The 26,040-nt window shown below is 54.1% G+C and overlaps 1 protein-coding gene across 1 annotated transcript; it reads right to left on the bottom strand.

Moving 5' to 3' along the window:
- Positions 1 to 4,649: 4,649 nt before the first annotated feature.
- Positions 4,650 to 15,601, bottom strand: LOC116437137 (serine/threonine-protein kinase pim-1-like). Its single transcript, XM_032094695.1, has 6 exons — positions 15,426 to 15,601; positions 6,612 to 7,248; positions 6,444 to 6,494; positions 5,872 to 6,238; positions 5,042 to 5,218; positions 4,650 to 4,793 (listed from the first exon to the last, which is right to left on the bottom strand). Exons 1-6 carry the CDS (start codon positions 15,599 to 15,601, stop codon positions 4,687 to 4,689), a joined length of 1,515 nt encoding a protein of 504 aa, XP_031950586.1. The 3' UTR covers positions 4,650 to 4,686.
- Between the last annotated feature and the right edge of the window lie 10,439 nt (positions 15,602 to 26,040).

Here is a 26,040-nt window from a genome sequence, read left to right as displayed (position 1 = left end):
TGGTGCTGAGCTGCTCATGCTGAACAAGACGACTCGGAGAGAAGAATACAGCTCATCCAATTCCTTCTGGGACACGGAGAGGGGAGGCTGTGAAAACAGGAGCATTGTTTGCTGTGGCCTCCTCTGTGCCCTTCACGCCTTTCAGCGCTTTGAAACAGCCAAGAGCTTTCTCCAAGAGTGCAATGAAGCAGCTGTTCCTGCTCCCAGTCTCTGCCCTTGACTGCTTTTGTCCCTCTTGCTGTGCCCTCTGTGCCCCCGGGGCTCGGTGGCTGCTGCCCAGGGCTGTGGCACTGGCACAGATCCAGTGCTCGAGACCCTCCTTTCTCTGCCCTTGGAGCTGCCTGCTCACAGCAGCCTTTTCCATCTGCAAGCTCCACACGGACAGGGAGTGCCCACCTCTGCTCCTTGCACACCCTCCAGGAGCCCAGGGCTGCCATCTCCAGTCCCTGCTGGCACTGAGGGCTCCCAGGTGCCCCAGGCTGCTGTGACACCGCTGCCAACGGGAGGGAACAGCAGCAGGGGCTGTGCTGAAAGCTCCATTTGCTGCTGCTGCTGCTGCTGCTGCTGCTGTGGGGGTCATTTGTCTAGCCCTGCCCCAGAGCCAGGGATCAGATCCAGGCCCTGCTGCTGCTCCCTCGGGATCAGGCACAGTTTGGGTGTTGCTGTCAGTGCCAGCAGGAGCGGGCGCTGGAGCAGCGGGTGCTGACAGTGCCCCAAGCCCCGGGCCCCGAGGGGTGCCTGGGCTGCGGGGCTGGCAGGGAGCTGCCCCTTGTTCTCCCTGTGCCTCACGCAAAGCTGGGCCGCTCACAAGTGGGGCAGCACAGCAAACAGGGAGCCTGCCAGTCTCTTCCAGCCCTGTCTGCTCAGAGATTGGGCCTTGGAGCTGCAGGGGGACAAAGGCAGCTGCTTCTGGTCCCTCTGTGTGTCCCCGCGTTCAGCAGTGCTGCTCCATCGCTCTGTGCACAGCAACGGGGAAAAGCCTCAGCCCTGCAGGGTCAGGAGCTGCCGGGCTCTGCCTGAGCAGCTCAGCCAGCAGGAAGGGAGCTGCTCCACATGGAAACAAGGAGTAAAGGATACTCCTTTTTTAGAACATGTTTTCCATTTAAAATAATGGGGGGGAAAATAAATAAATAATAATTTAAAAAAGATAAAATCAACCCCCAAATGTGTAGTGGAAAATCTTCTGTAACTCTGGATTAAGAGGTCTTTTTCCAAAGAGAACTGAGGTATTTATTTTGCAAATGTACTGATGGTGTGGATCCATCTAACTGAGCTCTTCAGCATTTTTTAAAGATTATAAGGTTTGTTTCCAATACTGTTAATTTAAATTGTGGCTGAAGCAACAGGAAATTGAAATATGGATTGAGCATGACTTGTGTCTTGAGTGTAAAACTATTGAAGTTTGTAACATGGCCCTAAAATCTTGCAAATAGAGATTATCAATCCCAGTGGGATGTGTGACAGCAGCTTTTCCTGGAGGATGTGCAGCATCCCAGAGACTGCAGCAGTGTGGCTGTGGGTGCTTGGAGCTTTGTCCTGTGCCCCTCCAGGATGTCCTGAAACAGGACCTCACTGGCCACCAGCCCAGGTCACCCTCTGCCACCGCAGCTCCTTGGACCTTGTGTCCCCAAAAGCAGACACAAAGTGTTTCTGCTGCTCCCCCTTTGCACAAATCCACAGAGAGCTGGGATTTCTCCTAGTCTCATGTCTCCCTTGTGCCATATTCCTAAAGAACCAGCAGCCCCTCCCGATGAATACGACGAGTTCCACGGATGCTCCGCTTCCTTCCTAGAAATCTGGAAACTGCTTCTAAATGCTGCTCCCTTCAGCTCTTGGGCACCTACTGACACAGAGCAGGGAAAAAAACATCCCCTGGCTGCCAGCTTACAAGGTGAGTTCCGCCAAAGTAAGAGCTCTGCGGGAAATCTCTATCCATGCCTATCCTTTTAATCCATCTGTGCGCATAGGGGTTGCACATAGATGTGTCTGGTATCTGAAGGAAGGAGTGCACAAGCACCGGGATTGACACTTTCCCTCTCCATGTGCATTCCACAGCCACGGGTACACAGACGTGATGGAAACCCTCGCACAGCCAGAGCCTTCTGTCCCTGCAGAACGGAGCGCGGCGGGTGGGGGCGGTTGGTGGGCAGCGAGTCCCGGACAGCGGGCGAGATCCGGCTCCACAGCTGCCAGGCCCCGCTAAGGCTTCATGCCGCCTCCTCGGCAACAGGAAAGGCCTTCAGCCTCGTCCCTGCCCAGAGGAGCAGCGCTGGCCTGGCTGCACAGCTCCTTTTCCCCACAGGTCACAGGAGATGAGATCACAACGCTTGCAAACACCGACTGCGAGCCACAGCTCTGGGTGCTCACCATGAACCTCAGCTCTGCGAGCGCTGTCTGCCCCAGGCTCCAGGGGATGCAGTGGGAGCCCAGCTGGGCTCTGCCCTGGGACCATCCTCCAGGGACAGCTGCACACAGGGAGCATTTGGTTGCCACAAAGAGCCAGGCCATGGCTGCAGGGAGCTGCTCCAGGTGCGGCCTGCACTGCTGTGTGCTGCGCTCTGGGGCTGCTGCTCCCCGCAGAGGGGACTGCACTGGAGTGCCAGAGGAGACAGAGAAGCTCCAGCTTAAGCCTGACTGGGCTGGGTGGCTGGGCTGGGAAGAGTGGCGAGAGTCAAGGGCATTCACAGAGCTCATGCTGCTCTGTGAAGAACGAGGAAAAGGGAGTGGGAACCCAGCAGTGAGCAGAGCTGAGGCCTGGAGAGCAGCTCTGAATGACACCCAAATCTCACCAGACCTCTGAGACATTGCTGTTCTTCAGGCAGTGACAACATGAGTCCCTAAACCTGGGGCTCACTCTTCCTCGTGGCCAGGGGCATCAAGGAAGGCTACAGTGCAATGGGGACTGCAGTGAGCTGGGAACTCACTGGGGGAAAGAGGGAGCACTTGTGGAGCAAAAGGCAGGTGGGGGAGAGAACTGTTCAGAGAAGGGCTGAGCTTCAGCTTGAGCAAGCTGAAAAATGTCATTGGGGGTCATCCCAGACTGATTTCATTTCAGAAGTTACTGAACAAGTTTGTTATTGGGGGGTGTCATATTTTCCCCTGGAGGTGCACGCTCTGCAAACTTGAGCTGCACTGCCGAGCTGCTCAAGCACGTCTCTGCTGCAGGTCACGGCGTTTCTTCTTTGGCTTCTCATGGCCCCGGGGCTGAGCCGCAGCAGAGCCCTGGCGGAGCCCAGAGCAGCCTCAGCATCCACAGAGCCGGGCTGCAAGGAGACAAAGCAGAAAGCGCCCGTCGGCTGAAGGCTCCTGTCCCCCTTGTCCCAGCCGCCCGCGGTGCCCAGGCCGTGCTGGCCGTGCTCAGAGCGCTGCCCAAAGCTGCCCAGCATTGCTGCCTCTGGGAGCAGGGCAGGAGGGCAGGACACGTGCCCAGCCTGCAGCCGGCCGTGGCACAGCCACCTCCTCAGCAGCTGCCCAGAGCGGGATGCTGCTGCGCTCGCTGCCGTCTCCCAAAAGCCCTTATCCCAGCCGTGCCAAGAGGACGGGCACCCACCTCACGCCTCCCGCCGCCGGAAGAAAAGCTGCTCCCGAACGCTGTCCTCAGCCTTCTCCAAGGGCACGTCCCACCCACGCCGCAGCTGCTCCCAAGCACTTCGCCATCCGGACCCGACAGCACCTAGAAGGCTTCCTTTGGAAAAACAAACCATAAATCAATGAAAAGAGATTACAGACAAAAAGGGGAAACAAGGAAAAAGGTAAAAAATCTTCTCTCTGCTGGGGCCTTGAGGAAGGCCCAAGCCCGCCATGCGAGGGAAAAACCCACCCACGGGCCAGGGCAGCCCACGCTTTCTCCCTTCCCCCTGCACTGCCCCCAAAAGTCATGCTGAGCCCAAAGCCAACAAGGGCAGTGGAGCAGCCCAAGCCCTTCCTTGCCTGCAGAGCAAAGCAGCCCATGCACAGCTTCTGCTGTCCAACCTCTGCTCCCACCATGGGGCTTGCTTTGTGTCGGGCCGGCTGCCCCAGCCCCAATGTGGGGCACGGTGGGTGCTGGGGGCTGTTGGCAGGGCCAGGAGCAGACTCCCAGTTCAAAACCAGCCCAGCCTATCTATCCCCCAGCCCTGCCAAAAAGCAGCTTGGCAGCCGACCGAAGAATTGGTTGCATCCGCCCCAGCAAAGGGGGGAACCTTTGCTTCCCGGCCAGGCTGTGCAATGCACAAATCTGGGAGCAGCCCCCTGCGTGTGGACTCATCTGCAAATTCGCCGTGGAGCCTGGCTTTGGAGAAGGTGCCACAATTGAAGTCCATCATCTTCAGCTTGCCAGGTGGAGGAAGAGCTTGTCATCCTTGATGTCACCCTCCATGTCTCCAGCAGCAGCAGCCGCAGCTGGCACAGCTTCTCCAGGGGCTTCTTCTTCCCTGGGGCTGGAGCAGGCTGTCAGTGCTCTGCCCAGGGCCCCGGCTGTCGCTGAAGCAGGACAAGCAAAAGCAGCTGCCATGGGGGCCACCAGTGCTGGGAAGAGCAGCTCAGCTCCAGCAGCAGGGCTGCGCGTGCCCAGCTGAGGAGCCCTGCGCAGCGATTCAGGCAGGACAAAAACTCTGCCTTTCTTTGCTGCCTCTTGCCAAGGCACGTGTGCAGCTGGAACTTACCGGCTCCCTGGCTCGAAGCGTGCGTGTGGCTCTCTCCATTCTCCTACGGCACGCGAATATCCTGCATCCAAGGATCACAGGACAGGTCTTCTAATGAGGGCCTTTCCGAGGAGAGCACGGATAAACACCGTCGGATGACATCCTGGCACTCTGCGCAGAGAAAGCAGAAAGCACCAGTCAGTTGCAGAAGGCTCCTGTCCGCTTTGCCCCACTCTTGCCATGGCCAGGCCGTGCTGCGTGTGCTCAGGGCTGTGCCTAAACTTTGCCATCAATTCTTTCTTTTGGAGGGGAGCAGGACATTGCCACCTCCTCAGCAGCTGCCAGTGTGGCATGCTCCTGAGCCCGCTGCTGTCTCCCAGCACTGCTATTCCCCCCGTGCTGCAGAGACGAGGATCCACCTGGAGAGAGCCGTCGTGGGAGCGAGAGCCGGCCCCAGGTGCTGTTCCAGCCCCTCCTGAAAGGGTGCTCCCCGCAGACCATCTGGTGCAGCACGATGCCCAGGGACCAGACGGTCGCTGCCTCGCCATGGTACCAGCCGAGGTGCGTCCATTCCGGGGGGCTGTAGGACGGTGTTCCTGTGGAATAGAGATGGAGTTCTTCAGGGGGACGCTGCCTGCTCCCAGAGCCTCGCCCCAGCATCCCTGGGCATGCGGGGGCCGCACCAGCGGCATGCGGCGTGACCCGCTGCCCTCTCGCCAGCACCTGGGGCTTGTGTACAAACTGGGGGTTGGAAAAGAAGCCGCTGGTGTCGCAAGAGGGCAGCGGAAGCCCTGGCAAGGCCCGAGCATTCCATGCAAAGGAAAAACGCACTCCGTGCTGGGGAAAAACCACGCTTTCATCCTCCCTGCCTGCACTGCCCCAGAAACCATTCTTAAGCCAAGGCAAGCACGGGCAGCAGAGCAGTCCGAGCCCTGTCTCGCCTGCACACCAAACGGGCTGGAGCACAGGTTCTGGCCCCTCCTCTCTGCTACCCCCACCCACGGGTGTTTCTGTGGCGCTGGCTGCCCCAGCCCCAGCGCCAGTCCTGGGCAGAGGGGCTGGCAAAGGCTGCCAGTAGGGCTGGAAGATGGGCCCTCAGCCAGCGCCGCTCAAAAGCAGCTCAGCTGAAGACTCCGGCTGCCATGACTGGCAGCAAAAGGGACAATCTCCCGGGCCACAGCCGGCTTGGGCTGTGAGCTGTTGGGCTCTGAGATGCCGCTACCAGGAGCCTCCCCCTGCGTGGGCTCACCTGCAAAGCTGGTGTAGGCTGCGGCTTGCAGGTAGGTGCCACAGCCAAAGTCGATGAGTTTGGCCTGCCCGGTGGCCAGGTCAACCAGGATGTTCTCTGGTTTGATGTCCCGGTGCAGGACCCCGCAGCTGGTGCAGTGCCGCACGGCCTCCAGCACCTGGCGGAACAGGTGCCGCGCCACCTCCTCGCCCAGGAAGCCCCGTGCCCAAATGAAGTGCAGGAGGTCCTGAGACCGCTCCGGGCGCTCCAGCACCATCACCACGTTGCCGGGGAGCTCCAGCCACTCGTGGAGCTGGACGATGCCGGGGAAGCCAGCGGACACCTTGTCCAGCAGCACGATCTCCAGTGGTGCTCGGGTGCCGTCGGGCTGGGGGAGGAGCACGATGCCGTCAGCGGGGCCGATGCCGTGCCGGGGCTCGGCAAGCCCTCAGCCAGCCGGGGACGCTCTGCGCGCTCCGCTGGCCCCACGGCCGCTCTCCCTCGAGGCGTTCTGGCGGCTTCCACCCTGCCGGGCCTCGGCTCATCCCCGCCCGTCGCGCCCCGGCTTCTCCCGCTGCCCCTCGCTCACTCACCAGCTGGCCCCAATGGTGGATGCGGTTCCGTGGCACCCGTTTGATGGCCACCTGCAAGGCAAGGGGAGCAGCGGGCTGAGCTCGCCGCCCGCCGTGCCGAGCCCCATGCTCCTTCTCCTCCTCCTTTGCCCCCCTCCTCCTGCGCCCGCCGCCAGCCCCGCCACTCACCGGGGCGCCGTCCGAGAGCCGCGTCGCCGCGAAGACGCTGCCGAAGCCGCCGCGCCCCAGCAGCGAACCCAGCCGGTAGCGCTCCTTCAGGCCCTGCTGCGCCTTCCCTGCCGGCGAGACGCGGCCGTCAGCGCTCGGCCCGGGGCCAGGAACGGCCCCCGAGCGCCGCTCAACCGCCCCGGGCCGGCCATCCCCACATGTTGGCTCTTTTGAAGCGGACACCGGCGGCTCGGGGCCGGCGGCCGCGCTCAAGAGCGGCGGACTTCGGAGCGGGGAAGACGCTGCGGAGGCGGCGGGAGCGGCCGCGCCGCCTGTGTCCCCGGCGGGCCCCGGCAGGAGCCGAGGCCGGGGCCGGGGCCGGGGCCGGGGTCGGGGCCGGGGTCGGGCCAGCCGGAGCCAGGGGCTGGCGATGGTGCCCAGGAGCCAGGCGCTGATGCCCGCCCAGCAGCGCCACAGCCAGGACGGCGAGAGCCGGGCGGAGGCGGGACCGCGGCGGGACGCCCGGGGGCGGGGAGGGGGCAGCCCCGCCCGGGGCCGGGGGCGGGCCGGGGGCATGGCCCGGCCGGGCGTGGGGAGAGGGAGGCCGCGGGAGGCGGGGTTGGGGAACGAAAGGGAGAGCGGGAGAGGGTGTGAGACACTGGGAGAGGGAGAGGAGGAGCAGGAGAAGGGACGCAGAGGGTTCGTGGACTCGCTGCTCTTGTGCTGCTCTTGTGCTGCTGCCGCTGCTGCCGCTGCTGCCGCTGCTGCCGCTGAAGCGCTGGGAGCGTTTGTCCGCGTGTCCGTGTGTCCGGTGCCCGTTTGTCCGTTCCCCCCCGCGCGCCCCACGGCCGAGCCCCGCGCGCCCCGGGGCAGCACGGGCCGCTCCGCTCCGGGGCCGAACCGGAGTCACTGTGAAAAACGAGATTCACTCTTAGTAAATTTTTTTAAAAATTTAATAAAATGGACAATTCGGAGACAATAGCAGACAATGGCAGAGAGCCAAAGGCACACCTCTACATCCAAAAGATCTTCTTTAAAAGTACATCTCTTATTGCATATCCATCACAATCATGCATGATTCACAAAGTCTTTGGAGTTTCTGTGAATCTTCCCATCAGCCTTATCTTCCTCCTTGGCTCCACTCTGTCTCTGCTCTCTCCATAAATTCTTCTCTCTTGTTTCTGGTTTTCTTCTTCTCTGATAAGACACGCCAGGAATGTGAAGACTTTCTCTGCCTGTTTTCTAAACTGACTACATAAACAATAGACATTCTATGTCATGTATTACATTACAGAACCTAGGTAAAGTTTTTCTAACATTAAGTAACATGTGAAAAGCCAACATCACAATACATTCATAACAGTACCTCCCTTTTCCTTTTTTTACAGCTCATTTGGCTTGAGCAATATCCCTTGTTTTCTGGCCTTCATTATTTGCTGGTTTTTTTCACAAATCACTCTTGCTTCTTTAAAGGGGTTTTTGGTGTCATTTTTTCATTCGGGTATGCAAAGAGTAATAGGATAGACTCAGATAGAGGGACACACTTTTCATCAAATTTCTACAGCAGCTAACTCAAGCCTTGGGAATAAAGTGGGAACTATATACCCCATGGCACCCACAGAGTTCAAGACAGGTAGAGAGGATGAACCAAACTTTAAAGAGAACCTTAACTAAATTAATAATAGAAACTCAAATGTCGTGGGTAAAATGCCAACCTCTGGCTTTATTGAGGGTTCGGACACAACCCAGGTCAGACCTGGGAGTGTCACCTTACAAAATGATGTTTGTGTTACCCTTTCTGACCACCCAACATGAAACTGCTACCTATGAAGTAGGGGAAATGAGTGTTAAAGGATATGTCAACACAATTGCAAGGACCCTTGAAGATTTGCAGTTGAAAGGGATAATCCCTCAAACCACACCTTTAGACTTCAAAATGCATAATATCCATCCAGGGGAGTGGGTACTAGTAAAAACGTGGGAAGAGCAATCTTTAACTCCACAATGGGAAGGTCCTTTTCAAGTGCTACTGACGACTGAGGCAGCGATCCAGACCAAGGAGCGAGGGTGGATCCATGCCAGCAGAATCAAAGGACCCGAGGAAGAACCCAAGGAGCGGACTATAACATCTAAGTCTGGTGATACCAAGTTAACTCTTAAGCGGGAACTGGGTGGTAATGCATTGGGAAGACTCAAATGATCCAAGGGATACACCAAGAACCCCACCTGATTGGGAAATAAGGCCAAGCTTGTATCAGTGATTTCAAGTGTTGCCTGGACAAGTCCTGAGACACCTCCAATACCCTCCTTGGGGAGGAATACTTCCACTCCAAACAGGAGGATCAGGACTATTTCAGTCAGAGAGTTCCCATATTCTGGCCTTAGCCTGTGACTTATTTAAAAAGGAGGAGGAATTGTCACTTCCAACAGTGCCATACCATATACCCTGTCTGATTCATCCCAATACTGGACATGCTAGCTGGGTTAAATGTAGATGTCTAGAGTGTAATAAATACTGGTGTAGCAGTTCACAAAAACGACGCTCTCATTGCATGAAGTGTCGAACGCCAGATCTATTCCCCATCCAGGAAGAACAAAGAACAGCTGAAATAGTAACCTTGCTTTGCTGATGGGAATTACTAGTGCCTGTTGAATGGGAGATACCTGAGGAACGGTGGGAAGCTGCAATTAAGAAGTGTCAAAAGCAATTTGCCTGGAAATTAGCAAAAAGGAAGTGATGAGGAAATAAAAGGCAAGACCGAATTGACCACTGTAGCTGCCACCAAGGAGATCATATACCCCTGCTGTGGGTAGCAACCCCATAGGCATGGGAGGTGGAGGTATGAGCCATATCGGAGCTCTGTTATTCCTTTACCTGTCACTCCTTTTTTGTCTCTTCCCTCTGGGGATACCGACACAGCCATGCCATAGGCGTTACCCAAAGCTGGATATGGAAAACACTAAGGTTCCTTTTTCGTTGTGCATACCCATGTCAACAGTCACTGTTACAACCCATCCAAAGTAGGAAACTGTACACAGAATGGGAAAAAGTACTGGATTAGTACTTCCTAAATTAGAAAATTTAGGAACAAGTTGTAGCAGGTTGGGAAGTAAATGTCCATAAAGGGAAAGATGGATTTGTTTCACGTATATTGTTGGGAATAAAGTCTCAGGCTTAGTAAAAGAACAACTGGTAAACAAGAAGGCAAAGCTAGCACAGCAGTCTAACTCTATATTGACCCCAATTCAAGACATGTGTGTGAAACTCAAGCAACAATTAGAAAATGAAAAGGATATCTCAAAATTTGGAAAACACCTGTTTGTGGAATTAGGGGGAAGGATAGGTAAGGAGCTTAATGTAACCAACTGCTGGGTCTGTGGAGGGCCTCTGATGACAGAGGAATGGTCATGGAAAGGCAGTAGCTTGAGCCCAATAGAACTCCTTGAGTGGAATCAGACAAAGATAAGGGGAGACAACAGACCTGAAGGGTGGGTACTGAGTTCAACGGTGATAGGAGAGAGTGTCTCTGGCGTACCAGGAACAATTTCCTTTACAAAGTAGGAAATACTCCCTGTAAGAGATATAAAGTCAGTAATGGAACTTTTACCTGGTGGGTTCCTGAGAAACCAGCTCTGTATTGGACTCAGAGAAAAACAAAGGAAGAGAATTGTAAGTCGAGCAATAAGATCAAACACTTTCAATGCAATAATGCAAACAAAAACCCTTATTTTGGGATCCCAGACATATCAAAATTTTGGGAAAATATAAATCAACAAAAATTTGATTACTGGAAGGCACCAGATGGCCTATTTTGGATATGTGGAAAAAGGGCATATGCAAAGCTCCCCTCTCGGTGGAAAGGGAGTTGTACCCTGGGAATCATACACCCAGGATTCTTTCTTTTACCAGAGCCAGATGGAGATCCACTAGGAATACCAGTGTATGAGTGTGGGAACCCAGAATGCAGAGAATATTTCTCTGCCTGTTTTGAAGAGTTTTATCCCTCTGGACAGTACTGGTTTTGGCTTTTGTCCACAGGAAAATTTGCCTTACCTCTGGGAAGAATTTGAATCTACAGTAGTGCGAATTAGGTGATGGAATACTATGTGAGATTATCACAGGGTGAAAACTTTAGTTTTTAGGTCTATTTGCATAGTAAATAGATAAAAGTAGAAAACCTCAAAATGGAGGATAAGTTGTAGTTAAAAGCTTCTTTCTCCTTCTTCACTAACTCCATATTTTGCAGCAATAGTGGTCTGGGATGATTGGATACAGAATTCCGCAGTTCCTGTCTATGTGACTTAGGAACTTGTTGGACTTTGGTAAAAAAGTGGAAATATCTTGCGTCTTAAGTTTTCATGGGGTAATTTACCTTTAAAAAGGCTGTGAAATCTTGAGAAGTTGTCTTCTTGCTGCATTCTCTGCTCTGTGCTATGTCTAGGCCACACCAGTGGCTTGTACTCCTTAGATAAGAATTAATAAACACCTCTCTGGAGACTGAGAAGCATGAAGTCCCATTCGCCTCCTTTTTTCTCCTGGCAAAAATCTGAACGTCTCTCCCATCAGGGAAGACAACAATTAATGACACAGACAGCGTTATATGAGGATCTAAAAAGGAATAAAAGAGAATTGATTGGAGGATCTCAAAAATGGAGAGACGAGGGAGTGCCTGCTGAGCGCATAATTGAAACCTATGGGTCAGCCACCTGGGCACAAGATGGGAGTCGGGGATATCAAACCCCAATTTACATGCTGAATCGGATTATAAGACTCCAAGCAGTTGTAGAAATAGTGACGAACCAAACCGGTCAGGCATTGGAATTACTAGCTAGCCAACAAAGCCAAACAAGAGCTGCGGTGTATCAGAATAGGTTGGCTTTAGACTATCCATTGGCTGAAGAAGGAGGTGTTTGTGGAAAATTTAATACATCAGATTGTTGTTTGAAGATAGATGACCATGGGGATGCAGTCCAAGATATAGCCAAAAATATCAGGAAAATAGCCCATGTACCAGTCCAAAAGTGGGAATCTGCACTAAAACATAGCTGGTGGGATAATGTATTGGGAATAGAAGTGTGGAAGAAGCTTCTTCCTTTTTTGTGTCACTGCAGGCTTGATATTTCTCCCTTGCCTGATCCCCTGTTTTATTCGATTAATATCTACTGTTGTCCAAGGCATGCAAATAGTACCAATGCCTGTGGAACCAAAATTGGCTGCATCAGGAACGGCACAAAAGATCATGGTGTTGAAGAAGCAAAATGATACCAAAGACCCCTTTGAAGAAGCAAGAGTGATTTGTGGAAAAAATGAGCAAATAATAAAGGCTAGAAAACAAGGGATACTGCTCAAGCCAAATGAGCTGTAAAAAAGGGAAAGTGAGGGATTGTTATGAATGTATTGTGATGTTGGCTTTTCACATGTTACTTAATGTTAGAAAAATTTTACCGAGGTTCTGTAATGTAATACATGACATAGAATGTCTATTGTTTATGTAGTCAGTTTAGAAAAGATAGGCAGAGAAAGTCTTCACATTCCTGGAGTGTCTTATCAGAGAAGAAGAAAACCAGAAACCAGAGAGAACCATTTATGGAGAGAGCAGAGACAGAGTGGAGCCAAGGAGGAAGATAAGGCTGATGGGATGATACACAGAAACTCCAAAGACTTTGTGAATCATGCATGATTGTGATGGATATGCAATAAGAGATGTACTTTTAAAGATGATCTTTTGGATGTAGAGGTGTGCCTTTGGCTCTCTGCCAAAGCGCCCGGCCATAATACCCTTTTTGCTATTGTCTCCTAATTGTCCCTTTTATTAAACTTCTCTTAAAATTTTATAAAGAATGAACTTCGTTTTTCACAACCCCTGTGTCTGTGTCATAGAACCACAGAGCCGCTGTGATGTCAGAAAGGGGCTGTGTGACGTTACAGAGTGGGCTTTGACATCACATGGTATAGGTATCATGTCACAGAGACGGCTGGGCCATCCCAGAACAGGCTGTGACATTACAGAGGGGGTTGTGACATCACAGACTCTATTGTGACATCATGGAGCAGTTCTGTGACATCATAGAGTAGGCTGTGACATCATAGAATGGGCTCTGACATCACAGGGCAGAGGTCAGACATCATCTAGCAGACATCACAGAGCAATTGTGACATCCCAGAGCAGGCTGTGACATCCCAGGGCGCTGGTGTGACATCACAGAGTGGCTGTGTGACATCCCAGAACAGGCTGTGACATTGCAGAGTGGGTTGTGACATCACAGGGTGGCTGTATGACATCACGGAGTCATTGGGGACATCACAGAACAGCTGTGTGATATCACAGAGAGGACTGTGACATCACAGATGGGTGGTGTGACATCACAGAGTGGCTATGACATCACGGGTGGCTATGTGACATCACAGTGAGCTGTGACATCGCAGATATGGCTGTGACATCACAGTGCATAGGACTGACATCACAGAGCAGACTGTGACATCACTGAATGGTTGTGACATCACAGAATGGGTTGTGACATCCCAGGGTGGCTGTGTGACATCCCAGGAGGTTGGATGCCATGGCAACCCTCAGCAGTTCCAGTTCCCTTGGAAACGCCCCCAGGACCCATTGCTGCAGTCAGGCTCCGTGGCCACTTGCCCGCAGAGCTGTGGCTGCCCTCGGCTGCCATGGCAGCCCTCAGGACAGAGCGGTGCCGGGGCTGGTGCCAGCTACAATTGCAGTGACACTCGCTGATGCCCTCAGGTGCCACGGCAGCGGCCACAGGGACCCGTTCCTCACTTTGGTGCCACGGACACCAACGCTTGGCCCCTCTGCCATGGGCATTGGCACGGTCACCTGCACTCAGGGCCCGTGGCCGGGCACTGCTGCCATGGACACGGGCACGGAGCCCTGGGCCACAGTCAGGTGCCGTGGCCACCAGCCCAAGGTCCCGTGGCCAGGTCAGGGGCATGGAAAGGAACCCATGGAGCTGTGGTGATGGTGGGTGGCCATGGGGTGCTGCTGTGGGCTGGGCCAGCGGGAATTTCCTTGCCAGGCCTTTCTCTGGGGCTGTGTTTGGCTCTGTGCTGAGCACAGCGTTGCTCACACTGAGATGGTTTTGTTCTTGCTCAGCTTGCACAGAGCCAAGACCTTTCCTGCCCCTCGTCCGGCCACACTGGCGAGGGGCTGGGGGTGCGGGGGAGCTTGGCAGGGGTCACAGCCAGGACAGGTGACCCCAACTGACCCCAGGCATATCCCAGACCACAGGACATCATGGCCAGAGTATAAAGTGGGGGGAACAAGGAGGAAGGGGGGGACATTTGGAGTGAGGGTTTTTGTCTTCCCAGGTAACACTCAGGCAGGATGGGGCCCTGTTTTGCTGGTGGGCAGGGTCAGCACCAAAGACACAGACACCAACTGAAGGAATTGTGTAATTTATAGAATGCAAATCTGCAAAGAATCACAAAAGCATAAGCTCAGCAAAGCACATAATCATTAGCAAAGAATCACAGCAGGAGCAGCTCAGCAATGCCCGCAATCATCACTGCCAGTAGATACAAAAAAGCTGCTAGCAAGGATTTTCTTGCTATTTTCTGAGTCCGTGAGAGACTTTTCTCTCTCACAGAAGAGGTAGCAGAGAATGTAAACAACCAAGCCACCTGCAACCTTGGAAAGTCTTGTTTATGGTATAGTAGAAAAATATTTTGACAATGGATGTTTTACGATTTTAGCCAATGACCCCAAGGGGTGGCTGGTCCTTTGTGCAATTAGACTATGAAGAAAAAAGTCTATAAAAGAGTTTGTAAAATAATTAAATAAATCAATTTTGCTGCACAATTCCTGCCTGCTGGATCTTCTCCTCCTCCTCCTCCCTACAGCTGCAGGACACGGTGATATACCGTAGGAACCAGGCCTGCGGTAATATTTGGTGCTGCCTGATGTGATCTGCACTCTCTGATGTGTCCTGCATGCTGCGAGCCAAGCCGAATTCCTCTAGCGGTATGCTGTTCCCCTTCCCCCTTGGGACGGGGAGGTCCGACAGGACTGAGAAATGGCGAACAGCGGCTCACAAACCGACGCTGTGGTACTGGTCTGGAAAGGTGTGTTTAGTATAATGCACACCTCCAGTCCTGAAAACTCAGTTCGGGAATTATTAGACTGGGCTACCTTAAAAGGGATTTCCATGGACAGAGATACTGCCCCGGACTTTGCCTTATGGCAGGAACTCGGCTCTGCTGTCCAACACGAGCTCCCGACAGGGGAGCCGGCAGCGTTAGAATTATACAAAACCTGGCGTTCGTTATATATCCTGCTGACAGACCTTGACTGTGACAGCAGGGCTGGCTTGCCTATTTCGGTGATGAGTGATGGAGGAACGTCTGGGGGGGACCCCGCGGACCAGGCTACCAGGGCAAATGATGGTGGATTTGGAAAACCTCCCCCGGCTCCACAGGCAGAGCCTGCGCCGCCTAGCCCTGCACAATCGCAGGACTCCATGGCTCCCAGGGACCCAGTGCCGGCAGAGGCGGGGGGGTCAGGGCAGCGGGAGGGTGCACAGCCTGCCTTACCGCTCAGCTCGGTGGCAGCCACGGCTTATCCAGGGCCGCGAATTAGCGGTTTAGCAACTTGGACCCCCAGAGCGGCTCCTAGCTCGGTTGCGAATGCACCTGGATCTAACTTCTTAGCTGGCGTAGCACCGGGCGAGACTGCGCCGACACTGCCTGGGTGTGGTCCGCTGCCCTCCTTGGCGCTGGACTGTTCTGCACCACTGCAGAACTGAGCCATCGACCTTTTAATACAGCATCTGCCTTTGCTGACAGAGTCACTGAACATATCCCAAAGGTTGGAGGACCTGTTCAGCTTGCTACTGCAGCGGATGCCAGAGGCACTCTGCCGTGCGGGACGCGCCAAGCCCGCGCCGCCAGCGCTGCCCACGCCGCCAGCGGGAGCCACGGCTCCAAACCAGGAGGCCATGCGGCAGGAAAACCCGGAAGCGGCGGCGGCCGCGGAGCGGCAGCCGGGGAGCATGGCGCCAACTGCGGCCGGGGAGCGTGAAACAGGAGCGGTTTCGGCAGCGACCACGCTGAGCACGGCTGCGGTGCAAGAGACAAGCGCGGCGCCGAGCGCGGCCGTAACCCCAGAGACAGCAGTAGCAGCTCCAGTACCGGCTCGACTGGGACTGGCCAAGATAGCATCCCATAAAGAGGCTGCTGTTCAAACTGCAGCGTAGCCAACTGCAGTCTGTGCTGTCTGTTCTGCCTCTAGTGAACTTAGCCAAAGTGCCCCTCCCTGTCCATTTCTGTTCACTCCCAGCACCTCAGAGTTGCCTTTGCCTGATGACTCACTGTCAGGCAGTGAGGCAGATGAGGTTCTGGCCCCAGGTCGTCAGGCGGCTGTAGCCGCACGGCGAAGGAAAAGGCTGTGCCAGTCTCGCCCCTGGACCTTTCAGTACTGCACGGTAACAGTGCGTCCAACCCATTACAGTCGCTTCTTAGAGTCAGTTAAGATGCGAGCATTGGAGGAGGGCAACTGGAGGTTATTGGAAACACTTCGAATGCCAAATAGATCTGAGGATTCTGGGGGTAACCGAGGAGCTGTTACACTCCATCCGCAGGCTGTGCCAGAAGTTCAGGATGGTAGGGATTCCCCAAAAGGGGAGATCCGAGCTTTCCCAGTGTATAAGGCTCTCCCAGATTCTGGCGAGTGTGATAAGCATGAGGTAATTGCTTGGAAAGTTGCCCAGGACCTCCAATCCAAGGTGGCATGATATGGGCTAGGTTCTGCTGAGGTTATGCAGATAATAAGGGTGATAAATACAAATTTGCTTTCTCCATTTGATATCAGACACTTAGGTCAAATTCTATTTCAACCTGTACAACTTACAGTTTTTGAGAAAACCTGGAGAAAGCTGGCCAACAAGGCTGCATTAGGGAATATGCAGCTCCCTGCTGCTGATCCTAGACGGACAGCAGGAATGGATGCTTTGATGGGGACTGGTCCCTTCTCTGATCCCAGCCTACAGGGTACCTTGTCCTCTAGTGTCCTGAAGCAATATCAACAGGTCGGCATGGCTGCCCTGTGGAAAACCATAGAGTTGTCAGCACCCAGAAAGCAATATACTGAAATAGTTCAAGGGAAATCAGAGTCATTCCTTTCTTTTGTAGAGAAAGTCTCTGCTTCTCTCGAGAAGCAGATTGAAGATGACGGGTTAAGACAGTTGTTGTTAAGGCAGTTAGTGAGAGATAACGCAAACGAGGAGTGCAGAAAAATCATAGATGCCTTACCAGGGGATCCTGAGGTAACAGACATGGTCGAAGCCTGCGCTAAGGTGGGATCTGGGAACCAGAGAAGGTCTGCTTTGGCTGCGCTCCTGCAGCCTGTTCACACATCTTCTGATAGTGAACCAAAGCAACCAAAACAGGTGAAGAAACGGAAGTGGCCTAAGCTGAGCCAAAAAGAGAACACAGCGATCCCCCAAGATCAAAAAGAGAACACAGCGATCCCCCAAGTGCAAGAGGTGTGGCAGACCAGGGCATTGCTCGGACTATTGTAGATCCCGGACTCATGCCGATGGTCAGCCTTTGTCAGGAAACTTCCGCCGGGGTGCAAGGAGGGGGAATTGCTCTCCGATGCAGTCGCTCCCCCAGAGAGTGGCACAGGTACAGGCACAGGCCTACCCAGCCATCCTAGAGACAGCACCCAGGGATCAGATGGCACTCACGGATCAGACGGGTTTGACATCCACACCGCAGCCGCAGTCGCCTTAGACTCTAGCGATATTTATAAGGTTCCCTTGGATGCATATGGACCCTTAGCCCAGGGATCCAGTGCAATGCTGGTGGGAAAACCTGATGTTGCCCATCAAGGAATCTTAGTGCACTCAGGAGTTACAGACACTGACTTTAAAGGTCAGATTTGCGCTATGGTCTCCATGCAAAAATCCCCTGTAACTATTCCTGAAAAGACCTGCCTTGCTAAATTAGTGCCTTTTAAGTCTTGTGTCCCCAGGATAGAGCAACAAACTCATGAAGATAACGGCAGTGGATCTACGGGACTTCCGCAGGCCTTCTGGACCGCAGACATCTCTGACCAAAGGCCACAGATGACACGTACCCTGATCCTGCCGAACGTCCGTCCACCCCGGATTCAGCTTCGAGGTTTGATTGATACTGGTGCTGATGTAACGATCATCTCCTTCTCTGCGTGGCCTCCCTCATGGCCTCTACCCCCAGTGGGATCGGCCATCGCAGGATTAGGAGGAACCACACAGAGCTATTGAAGCGAACGGCCTGTGATGGTGAAGGACTCAGAGGGGCACACAGCTACAATTAGGCCTTATGTTGCCACCACTCCCCTTAACCTTTGGGGACGGGACGTGTTGGCAGCTTGGGGTGTACGGATTGGGACAAATTTTTAGCAGGGGTCACTGTGCGCAAGGGCACACAGTATCCTACACTGCCTTTGTGGTGGTTCATTAACACACCAATCCGAGTCAGACTCTGCTCAGTTAGTTGAATTAAGGCCTGTTAACATGGCTTTTCAATGATTCTCACAGGAACCTTTGAATTTGGTTACTGAAGCCGACTAGCAAAAGCTTTGTATACAATTAATCACCTTACAGTACCACAAAATTCAAATAATCCTGTTATTCTGAATAATTTTCTCTCATTGCAGTCTGCAGGTGACATACAACTGCCCCGGGCAAAAGTCTGGGTGCGGAATTTACTCACTAACCAGTGGGAAGGCCCACATGAGCTTATCATTTGGGGTCGTGGGTATGCTTGCGTTTCCACAGATACTGGGGTACGGTGGCTACCTTCAAAATGCGTTCGCCCTGACCTACGGCACCAGAGGCAGAACAGGCAACCTCCAAATGATGACCAGAACGCCAACCATCCAAATGGCAACCAGAATGTAGATCATCAGCCTAATGACTCTTCTGATGATGACCAAGATGTCGACCATCAGGCAGATGGTCCTTCTACAAGCAGAGACTGGGATGGTCCTCCCACAAGCAGAGACTGAATTTTGAATTTCTTGTTATGGAGTCAGATAGTTAAAGCCTTAAGGACATATTTAGAATTCATAACTGATGTAGATTTCTATTTAGGATTAATAGTAGAGTTGTTATCTTAAAAAACAAAAAGGGGGAATAGTAGGTACAAAAAAGCTGCTAGCAAGGATTTTCTTGCTATTTTCTAAGCCCATGAGAGACTCTTCTCTCACGCAGAAGAGGTAGCAGGGAATGTAAGCAACCAAGCCACCTGCAACCTTGGAAAGTCTTGTTTATGGTATAGTAGAAAAATATTTTGACAATGGATGTTTTACGATTTTAGCCAATGACCCCAAGGGGTGGCTGGTCCTTTGTGCAATTAGACTATGAAGAAAAAAGTCTATAAAAGAGTTTGTAAAATAATTAAATAAATCGATATTACTGCACAATTCCTGCCTGCTGGATAATCTCTCCTCCTCCTCCCTATGGCTGCAGGATACAGTGATACACCCTAGGGAACAGGCCTGCGATAATAGAAAATCTCTAACATCCAGAACGTATTTACAGAGCTGTGGCCAGAGTCTCTGTCAGTCCTGGTAAAATGAAGCAGCATGGTCACTGCGGGCTGTTCCCTGTGTCCCCAGGCTGGCACACGCTGGCAGAGCAGGACTCCCCTGAGCACTGAGCCTGGCTGGGGCTGGCAGCTGGGCCCCAAGCACTGGCATAGGGCTGGCGTGTGCCGGAGCGGGGCCGGCCAGCCCAGCCCCAGCCTGGCGGCAGGGGACCCACTCTGCCTGTGGGCAGTGCATGGCAAACATCTGCCTGTCCTGCTGCTGGAGGGTCCATCTTCATCCCAGGATCATGGGCTGCTCCTTCTCTTTCTCATTGACCTCCACATCCTTGATGTTGTCCTTCACATCAACGTCCATGTCCTCGATGTTGTCCTCCACATCAACGTCCATATCCTTGATGTTGTCCTCCACATCAACGTCCATGTCCTCAATTTCATTCTCCACATCAACCTCCATATCCTCGATGTCATCCTCCACATCAACCCCCGTATCCTCAATAGACTCTTCCACATCCACCTCCATCATTTCTTCCCTATCCACCACCATGTCCTCTTCCATGTCCTCTACGGTGTCTCTGGCACGCTGCATCAGGGAGCACAACCTCTCAGTGGGGTCCCTGTCCCACACCATCCCCACAGGGCTGCAGTCCACCCACTCGGTCAGGGGTGTCCACCTCCCTGGAATGGCACTGTACCTTTGCTGGGACAGGAGTGGACATCCTGCTGCGATTGGTGCTTCAGTGCAGGCAGGAGAAGTCCAGGCAGCAGGAACAGCTCAGCACCGACAGATGTAGCGAAGAGAGAGTGAGAACTGACCACTGGCAGCGGGTGGATGGTCCACTGCATTTCGTTTCCAGGTCCTGCATGTTCCATCTGGAACAGTCTGTGATGTCACAGAAGTTCCAGGGCCACTCCACGGTGGGACATGGGGATGATAGAATGATCAAATCCTTGAATGCTTTGGCTTGGAAGGGACCCTAAAGATCATCTGCTTCCAACCTGAACAACCTCCCACCTGGGCAGGTTGCTGCGGGGCTTGTCCAGCCTGGCCTTGCATGTTCCCAGGGATGGGGCGTCCACAGCCTCTCTGCACAGCCCGTGCCAGGGACCACCACGCTGGCAGTAAAGAACTTCTTCCCGTCATCAAATCTATTCCAAGTCTCTTTCATTTTCATCCCATTACTCCTTGTCCTGTCACTACAGTTCCTGAGGAAGAGTCGCTCTCCCGCTTCCCTGTAGCCCCTTCACACACTGGGAAGGGGCTCTGAGGTCTCCACACAAGCTTCTCTTCTCCAGCCTCAGGAGCCCCAACTTCCTCAGCCTTTCCCCACAAGGGAGGTGCTCCAGTGCCCTCAGCAACTTCATGGTCCCCTCTGGCACTCAGCAGCTTCCCTGGGAACAACAGGGGCAGCAGCCATGGCGGTGTCCAACAACCCGTGGAAGGCACTGGCCTTGGCATTGCCTGGGAGCTCTGCGCTTCCCACAGTTATGGAGAGAGGAGGAGGACATGAACAGGAGCAGTGCAGGGAGCCTGAATGCCAAAGAAGGAAAGCTGATGATCCTGGGTGCCTGTGCAGTGTTTGTGGAGGCTTTAATGATGCCCCTGCTATCTCTTCCAGGGCTGTGGGCATGTTTGTGGTGGAGGAAGTCCAGAGGAACCTTTCTGATCAGCAGGGTGTAGAAAATGATCTTGGGTAGAGGTAGAGGTTGAATTCTCTCGGGAAGGAGATGGTTCCGTTTCTGGAAAGGGCAGCTGAGCAAACTGCTGCCAGATCTTGGTGCTCCTGGGGGTGCCGGCACGGCCGCCCCGGGCTGGGGGTCCCTGTGCACAGGGGGTCCCACTGGTGCCAGTCCCAGCACTGGGCCCTGCTCGTGTTGCTGGGCTGGGGCAGAGCAGTGTCCCCAAGAGCAAAGCTGTCACCAGCAGAGGGGGGGGTTGGACATGAGTGGCCCCTGCAGCGATGCCACCAAAGCCTGCTCAGTGACTCCTGCTCAGGCCATGGAGATGCTCTTTAGCCTCGCAATGCCTCAGCAGCTGCATTTCCTTTTTTTCTGTGCAAGACCCCCAGCCCCAGGGCGGCCGTGCCAGCACCCCCAGGGACCTCCAGCCCTGGGAACCTGGAGCAAGTAGAAGCCACAACAATTCTCAAAGGCTGCGAGCGCTCAAAGGAATTGCAAAGACAAGTGGGGTTTTAAAAATAAACAAAGTTTAAGAGACGATCAGCAACAGAACATCTTTCATTAGGAACATCCTTCTAACAACAACAATCTATAGAACGTATTTACATGGGAGTGAGCCTATAGAGTTAACAATCTTTAAAACATATTTACAGAAAACCTCTACCATCCAGAAAGTATTTACAGAGCTGTGGCCATAGGCCCTGTCAGTCCTGGTAAAAGGAAGCAGCATGGTCACTGCGGGCTGTTCCCTGTGTCCCCAGGCTGGCACACGCTGGCAGAGCAGGACTCCCCTGAGCACTGAGCCTGGCTGGGGCTGGCAGCTGGGCCCCAAGCACTGGCATAGGGCTGGCGTGTGCCGGAGCGGGGCCGGCCAGCCCAGCCCCAGCCTGGCGGCAGGGGACCCACTCTGCCTGTGGGCAGTGCATGGCAAACATCTGCCTGTCCTGCTGCTGGAGGGGCCATCTTCATCCCAGGATCATGGGCTGCTCCTTCTCTTTCTCATTGACCTCCACATCCTTGATGTTGTCCTTCACATCAACGTCCATGTCCTCGATGTGTCCTCCACATCAACGTCCATGTCCTCCATTTCATCCTCCACATCAACCTCCATATCCTCGATGTCGTCCTCCACATCAACGTCCATGTCCTCAATTTCATCCTCCACATCAACCTCCATATCCTCGATGTCGTCCTCCACATCAACCTCCATATCCTCAATTTCATCCTCCACATCAACCTCCATATCCTCGATGTCATCCTCCACATCAACCTCCATATCCTCAATAGACTCTTCCACATCCACCTCCATCATTTCTTCCCTATCCACCCCCATGTCCACTTCCATGTCCTCTACGGTGTCTCTGGCACGTTGCATCAGGGAGCACAACCTCTCAGTGGGGTCCCTGTCCCACACCATCCCCACAGGGCTGCAGTCCACCCACTCGGTCAGGGGTGTCCACCTCCCTGGAATGGCACTGTACCTTTGCTGGGACAGGAGTGGACATCCTGCTGCGATTGGTGCTTCAGTGCAGGCAGGAGAAGTCCAGGCAGCAGGAACAGCTCAGCACCGACAGATGTAGCGAAGAGAGAGTGAGAACTGACCACTGGCAGCGGGTGGATGGTCCACTGCATTCGTTTCCAGGTCCTGCATGTTCCATCTGGAACAGTCTGTGATGTCACAGAAGTTCCAGGGCCACTCCACGGTGGGACATGGGGATGATAGAATGATCAAATCCTTGAATGCTTTGGCTTGGAAGGGACCCTAAAGATCATCTGCTTCCAACCTGAACAACCTCCCACCTGGGCAGGTTGCTGCGGGGCTTGTCCAGCCTGGCCTTGCATGTTCCCAGGGATGGGGCGTCCACAGCCTCTCTGCACAGCCCGTGCCAGGGACCACCACGCTGGCAGTAAAGAACTTCTTCCCGTCATCAAATCTATTCCAAGTCTCTTTCATTTTCATCCCATTACTCCTTGTCCTGTCACTACAGTTCCTGAGGAAGAGTCGCTCTCCCGCTTCCCTGTAGCCCCTTCACACACTGGGAAGGGGCTCTGAGGTCTCCACACAAGCTTCTCTTCTCCAGCCTCAGGAGCCCCAACTTCCTCAGCCTTTCCCCACAAGGGAGGTGCTCCAGTGCCCTCAGCAACTTCATGGTCCCCTCTGGCACTCAGCAGCTTCCCTGGGAACAACAGGGGCAGCAGCCATGGCGGTGTCCAACAACCCGTGGAAGGCACTGGCCTTGGCATTGCCTGGGAGCTCTGCGCTTCCCACAGTTATGGAGAGAGGAGGAGGACATGAACAGGAGCAGTGCAGGGAGCCTGAATGCCAAAGAAGGAAAGCTGATGATCCTGGGTGCCTGTGCAGTGTTTGTGGAGGCTTTAATGATGCCCCTGCTATCTCTTCCAGGGCTGTGGGCATGTTTGTGGTGGAGGAAGTCCAGAGGAACCTTTCTGATCAGCAGGGTGTAGAAAATGATCTTGGGTAGAGGTAGAGGTTGAATTCTCTCGGGAAGGAGATGGTTCCGTTTCTGGAAAGGGCAGCTGAGCAAACTGCTGCCAGATCTTGGTGCTCCTGGGGGTGCCGGCACGGCCGCCCCGGGCTGGGGGTCCCTGTGCACAGGGGGTCCCACTGGTGCCAGTCCCAGCACTGGGCCCTGCTCGTGTTGCTGGGCTGGGGCAGAGCAGTGTCCCCAAGAGCAAAGCTGTCACCAGCAGAGGGGGGGGTTGGACATGAGTGGCCCCTGCAGCGATGCCACCAAAGCCTGCTCAGTGACTCCTGCTCAGGCCATGGAGATGCTCTTTAGCCTCGCAATGCCTCAGCAGCTGCATTTCCTTTTTTTCTGTGCAAGACCCCCAGCCCCAGGGCGGCCGTGCCAGCACCCCCAGGGACCTCCAGCCCTGGGAACCTGGAGCAAGTAGAAGCCACAACAATTCTCAAAGGCTGCGAGCGCTCAAAGGAATTGCAAAGACAAGTGGGGTTTTAAAAATAAACAAAGTTTAAGAGACGATCAGCAACAGAACATCTTTCATTAGGAACATCCTTCTAACAACAACAATCTATAGAACGTATTTACATGGGAGTGAGCCTATAGAGTTAACAATCTTTAAAACATATTTACAGAAAACCTCTACCATCCAGAAAGTATTTACAGAGCTGTGGCCATAGGCCCTGTCAGTCCTGGTAAAAGGAAGCAGCATGGTCACTGCGGGCTGTTCCCTGTGTCCCCAGGCTGGCACACGCTGGCAGAGCAGGACTCCCCTGAGCACTGAGCCTGGCTGGGGCTGGCAGCTGGGCCCCAAGCACTGGCATAGGGCTGGCGTGTGCCGGAGCGGGGCCGGCCAGCCCAGCCCCAGCCTGGCGGCAGGGGACCCACTCTGCCTGTGGGCAGTGCATGGCAAACATCTGCCTGTCCTGCTGCTGGAGGGGCCATCTTCATCCCAGGATCATGGGCTGCTCCTTCTCTTTCTCATTGACCTCCACATCCTTGATGTTGTCCTTCACATCAACGTCCATGTCCTCGATGTCGTCCTCCACATCAACGTCCATGTCCTCAATTTCATCCTCCACATCAACCTCCATATCCTCGATGTCGTCCTCCACATCAACGTCCATGTCCTCAATTTCATCCTCCACATCAACCTCCATATCCTCGATGTCGTCCTCCACATCAACCTCCATATCCTCAATTTCATCCTCCACATCAACCTCCATATCCTCGATGTCATCCTCCACATCAACCTCCATATCCTCAATAGACTCTTCCACATCCACCTCCATCATTTCTTCCCTATCCACCCCCATGTCCACTTCCATGTCCTCTACGGTGTCTCTGGCACGTTGCATCAGGGAGCACAACCTCTCAGTGGGGTCCCTGTCCCACACCATCCCCACAGGGCTGCAGTCCACCCACTCGGTCAGGGGTGTCCACCTCCCTGGAATGGCACTGTACCTTTGCTGGGACAGGAGTGGACATCCTGCTGCGATTGGTGCTTCAGTGCAGGCAGGAGAAGTCCAGGCAGCAGGAACAGCTCAGCACCGACAGATGTAGCGAAGAGAGAGTGAGAACTGACCACTGGCAGCGGGTGGATGGTCCACTGTGTTTGTTTCCAGGTCCTGCATGTTCCATCTGGAACAGTCTGTGATGTCACAGAAGTTCCAGGGCCACTCCACGGTGGGACATGGGGATGATAGAATGATCAAATCCTTGAATGCTTTGGCTTGGAAGGGACCCTAAAGATCATCTGCTTCCAACCTGAACAACCTCCCACCTGGGCAGGTTGCTGCGGGGCTTGTCCAGCCTGGCCTTGCATGTTCCCAGGGATGGGGCGTCCACAGCCTCTCTGCACAGCCCGTGCCAGGGACCACCACGCTGGCAGTAAAGAACTTCTTCCCGTCATCAAATCTATTCCAAGTCTCTTTCATTTTCATCCCATTACTCCTTGTCCTGTCACTACAGTTCCTGAGGAAGAGTCGCTCTCCCGCTTCCCTGTAGCCCCTTCACACACTGGGAAGGGGCTCTGAGGTCTCCACACAAGCTTCTCTTCTCCAGCCTCAGGAGCCCCAACTTCCTCAGCCTTTCCCCACAAGGGAGGTGCTCCAGTGCCCTCAGCAACTTCATGGTCCCCTCTGGCACTCAGCAGCTTCCCTGGGAACAACAGGGGCAGCAGCCATGGCGGTGTCCAACAACCCGTGGAAGGCACTGGCCTTGGCATTGCCTGGGAGCTCTGCGCTTCCCACAGTTATGGAGAGAGGAGGAGGACATGAACAGGAGCAGTGCAGGGAGCCTGAATGCCAAAGAAGGAAAGCTGACGATCCTGGGTGCCTGTGCAGTGTTTGTGGAGGCTTTAATGATGCCCCTGGCTATCTCTTCCAGGGCTGTGGGCATGTTTGTGGTGGAGGAAGTCCAGAGGAACCTTTCTGATCAGCAGGGTGTAGAAAATGATCTTGGGTAGAGGTAGAGGTTGAATTCTCTCGGGAAGGAGATGGTTCCGTTTCTGGAAAGGGCAGCTGAGCAAACTGCTGCCAGATCTTGGTGCTCCTGGGGGTGCCGGCACGGCCGCCCCGGGCTGGGGGTCCCTGTGCACAGGGGGTCCCACTGGTGCCAGTCCCAGCACTGGGCCCTGCTCGTGTTGCTGGGCTGGGGCAGAGCAGTGTCCCCAAGAGCAAAGCTGTCACCAGCAGAGGGGGGGGTTGGACATGAGTGGCCCCTGCAGCGATGCCACCAA

Source organism: Corvus moneduloides, chromosome 33 (genome assembly GCF_009650955.1).
Source record: "Corvus moneduloides isolate bCorMon1 chromosome 33, bCorMon1.pri, whole genome shotgun sequence".
In the NCBI taxonomy this organism is placed as follows: domain Eukaryota; kingdom Metazoa; phylum Chordata; class Aves; order Passeriformes; family Corvidae; genus Corvus; species Corvus moneduloides.
This window is presented reverse-complemented; position numbering and strand designations above follow the sequence as displayed.

Excerpts from the sequence above, each read along its gene's own strand:
- LOC116437137 (XM_032094695.1), bottom strand. The coding sequence starts at position 15,601 with ATGCTCCCCGGCTGCCGCTCCGCGGCCGCCGCCGCTTCCGGGTTTTCC. Across the intron at positions 6,495-6,611 it reads GGCTCTCGGACGGCGCCCCG|GTGGCCATCAAACGGGTGCC; the intron begins GTGAGTGGCGGG and ends CTTGCCTTGCAG. Across the intron at positions 6,239-6,443 it reads TCCACCATTGGGGCCAGCTG|CCCGACGGCACCCGAGCACC; the intron begins GTGAGTGAGCGA and ends CTCCTCCCCCAG.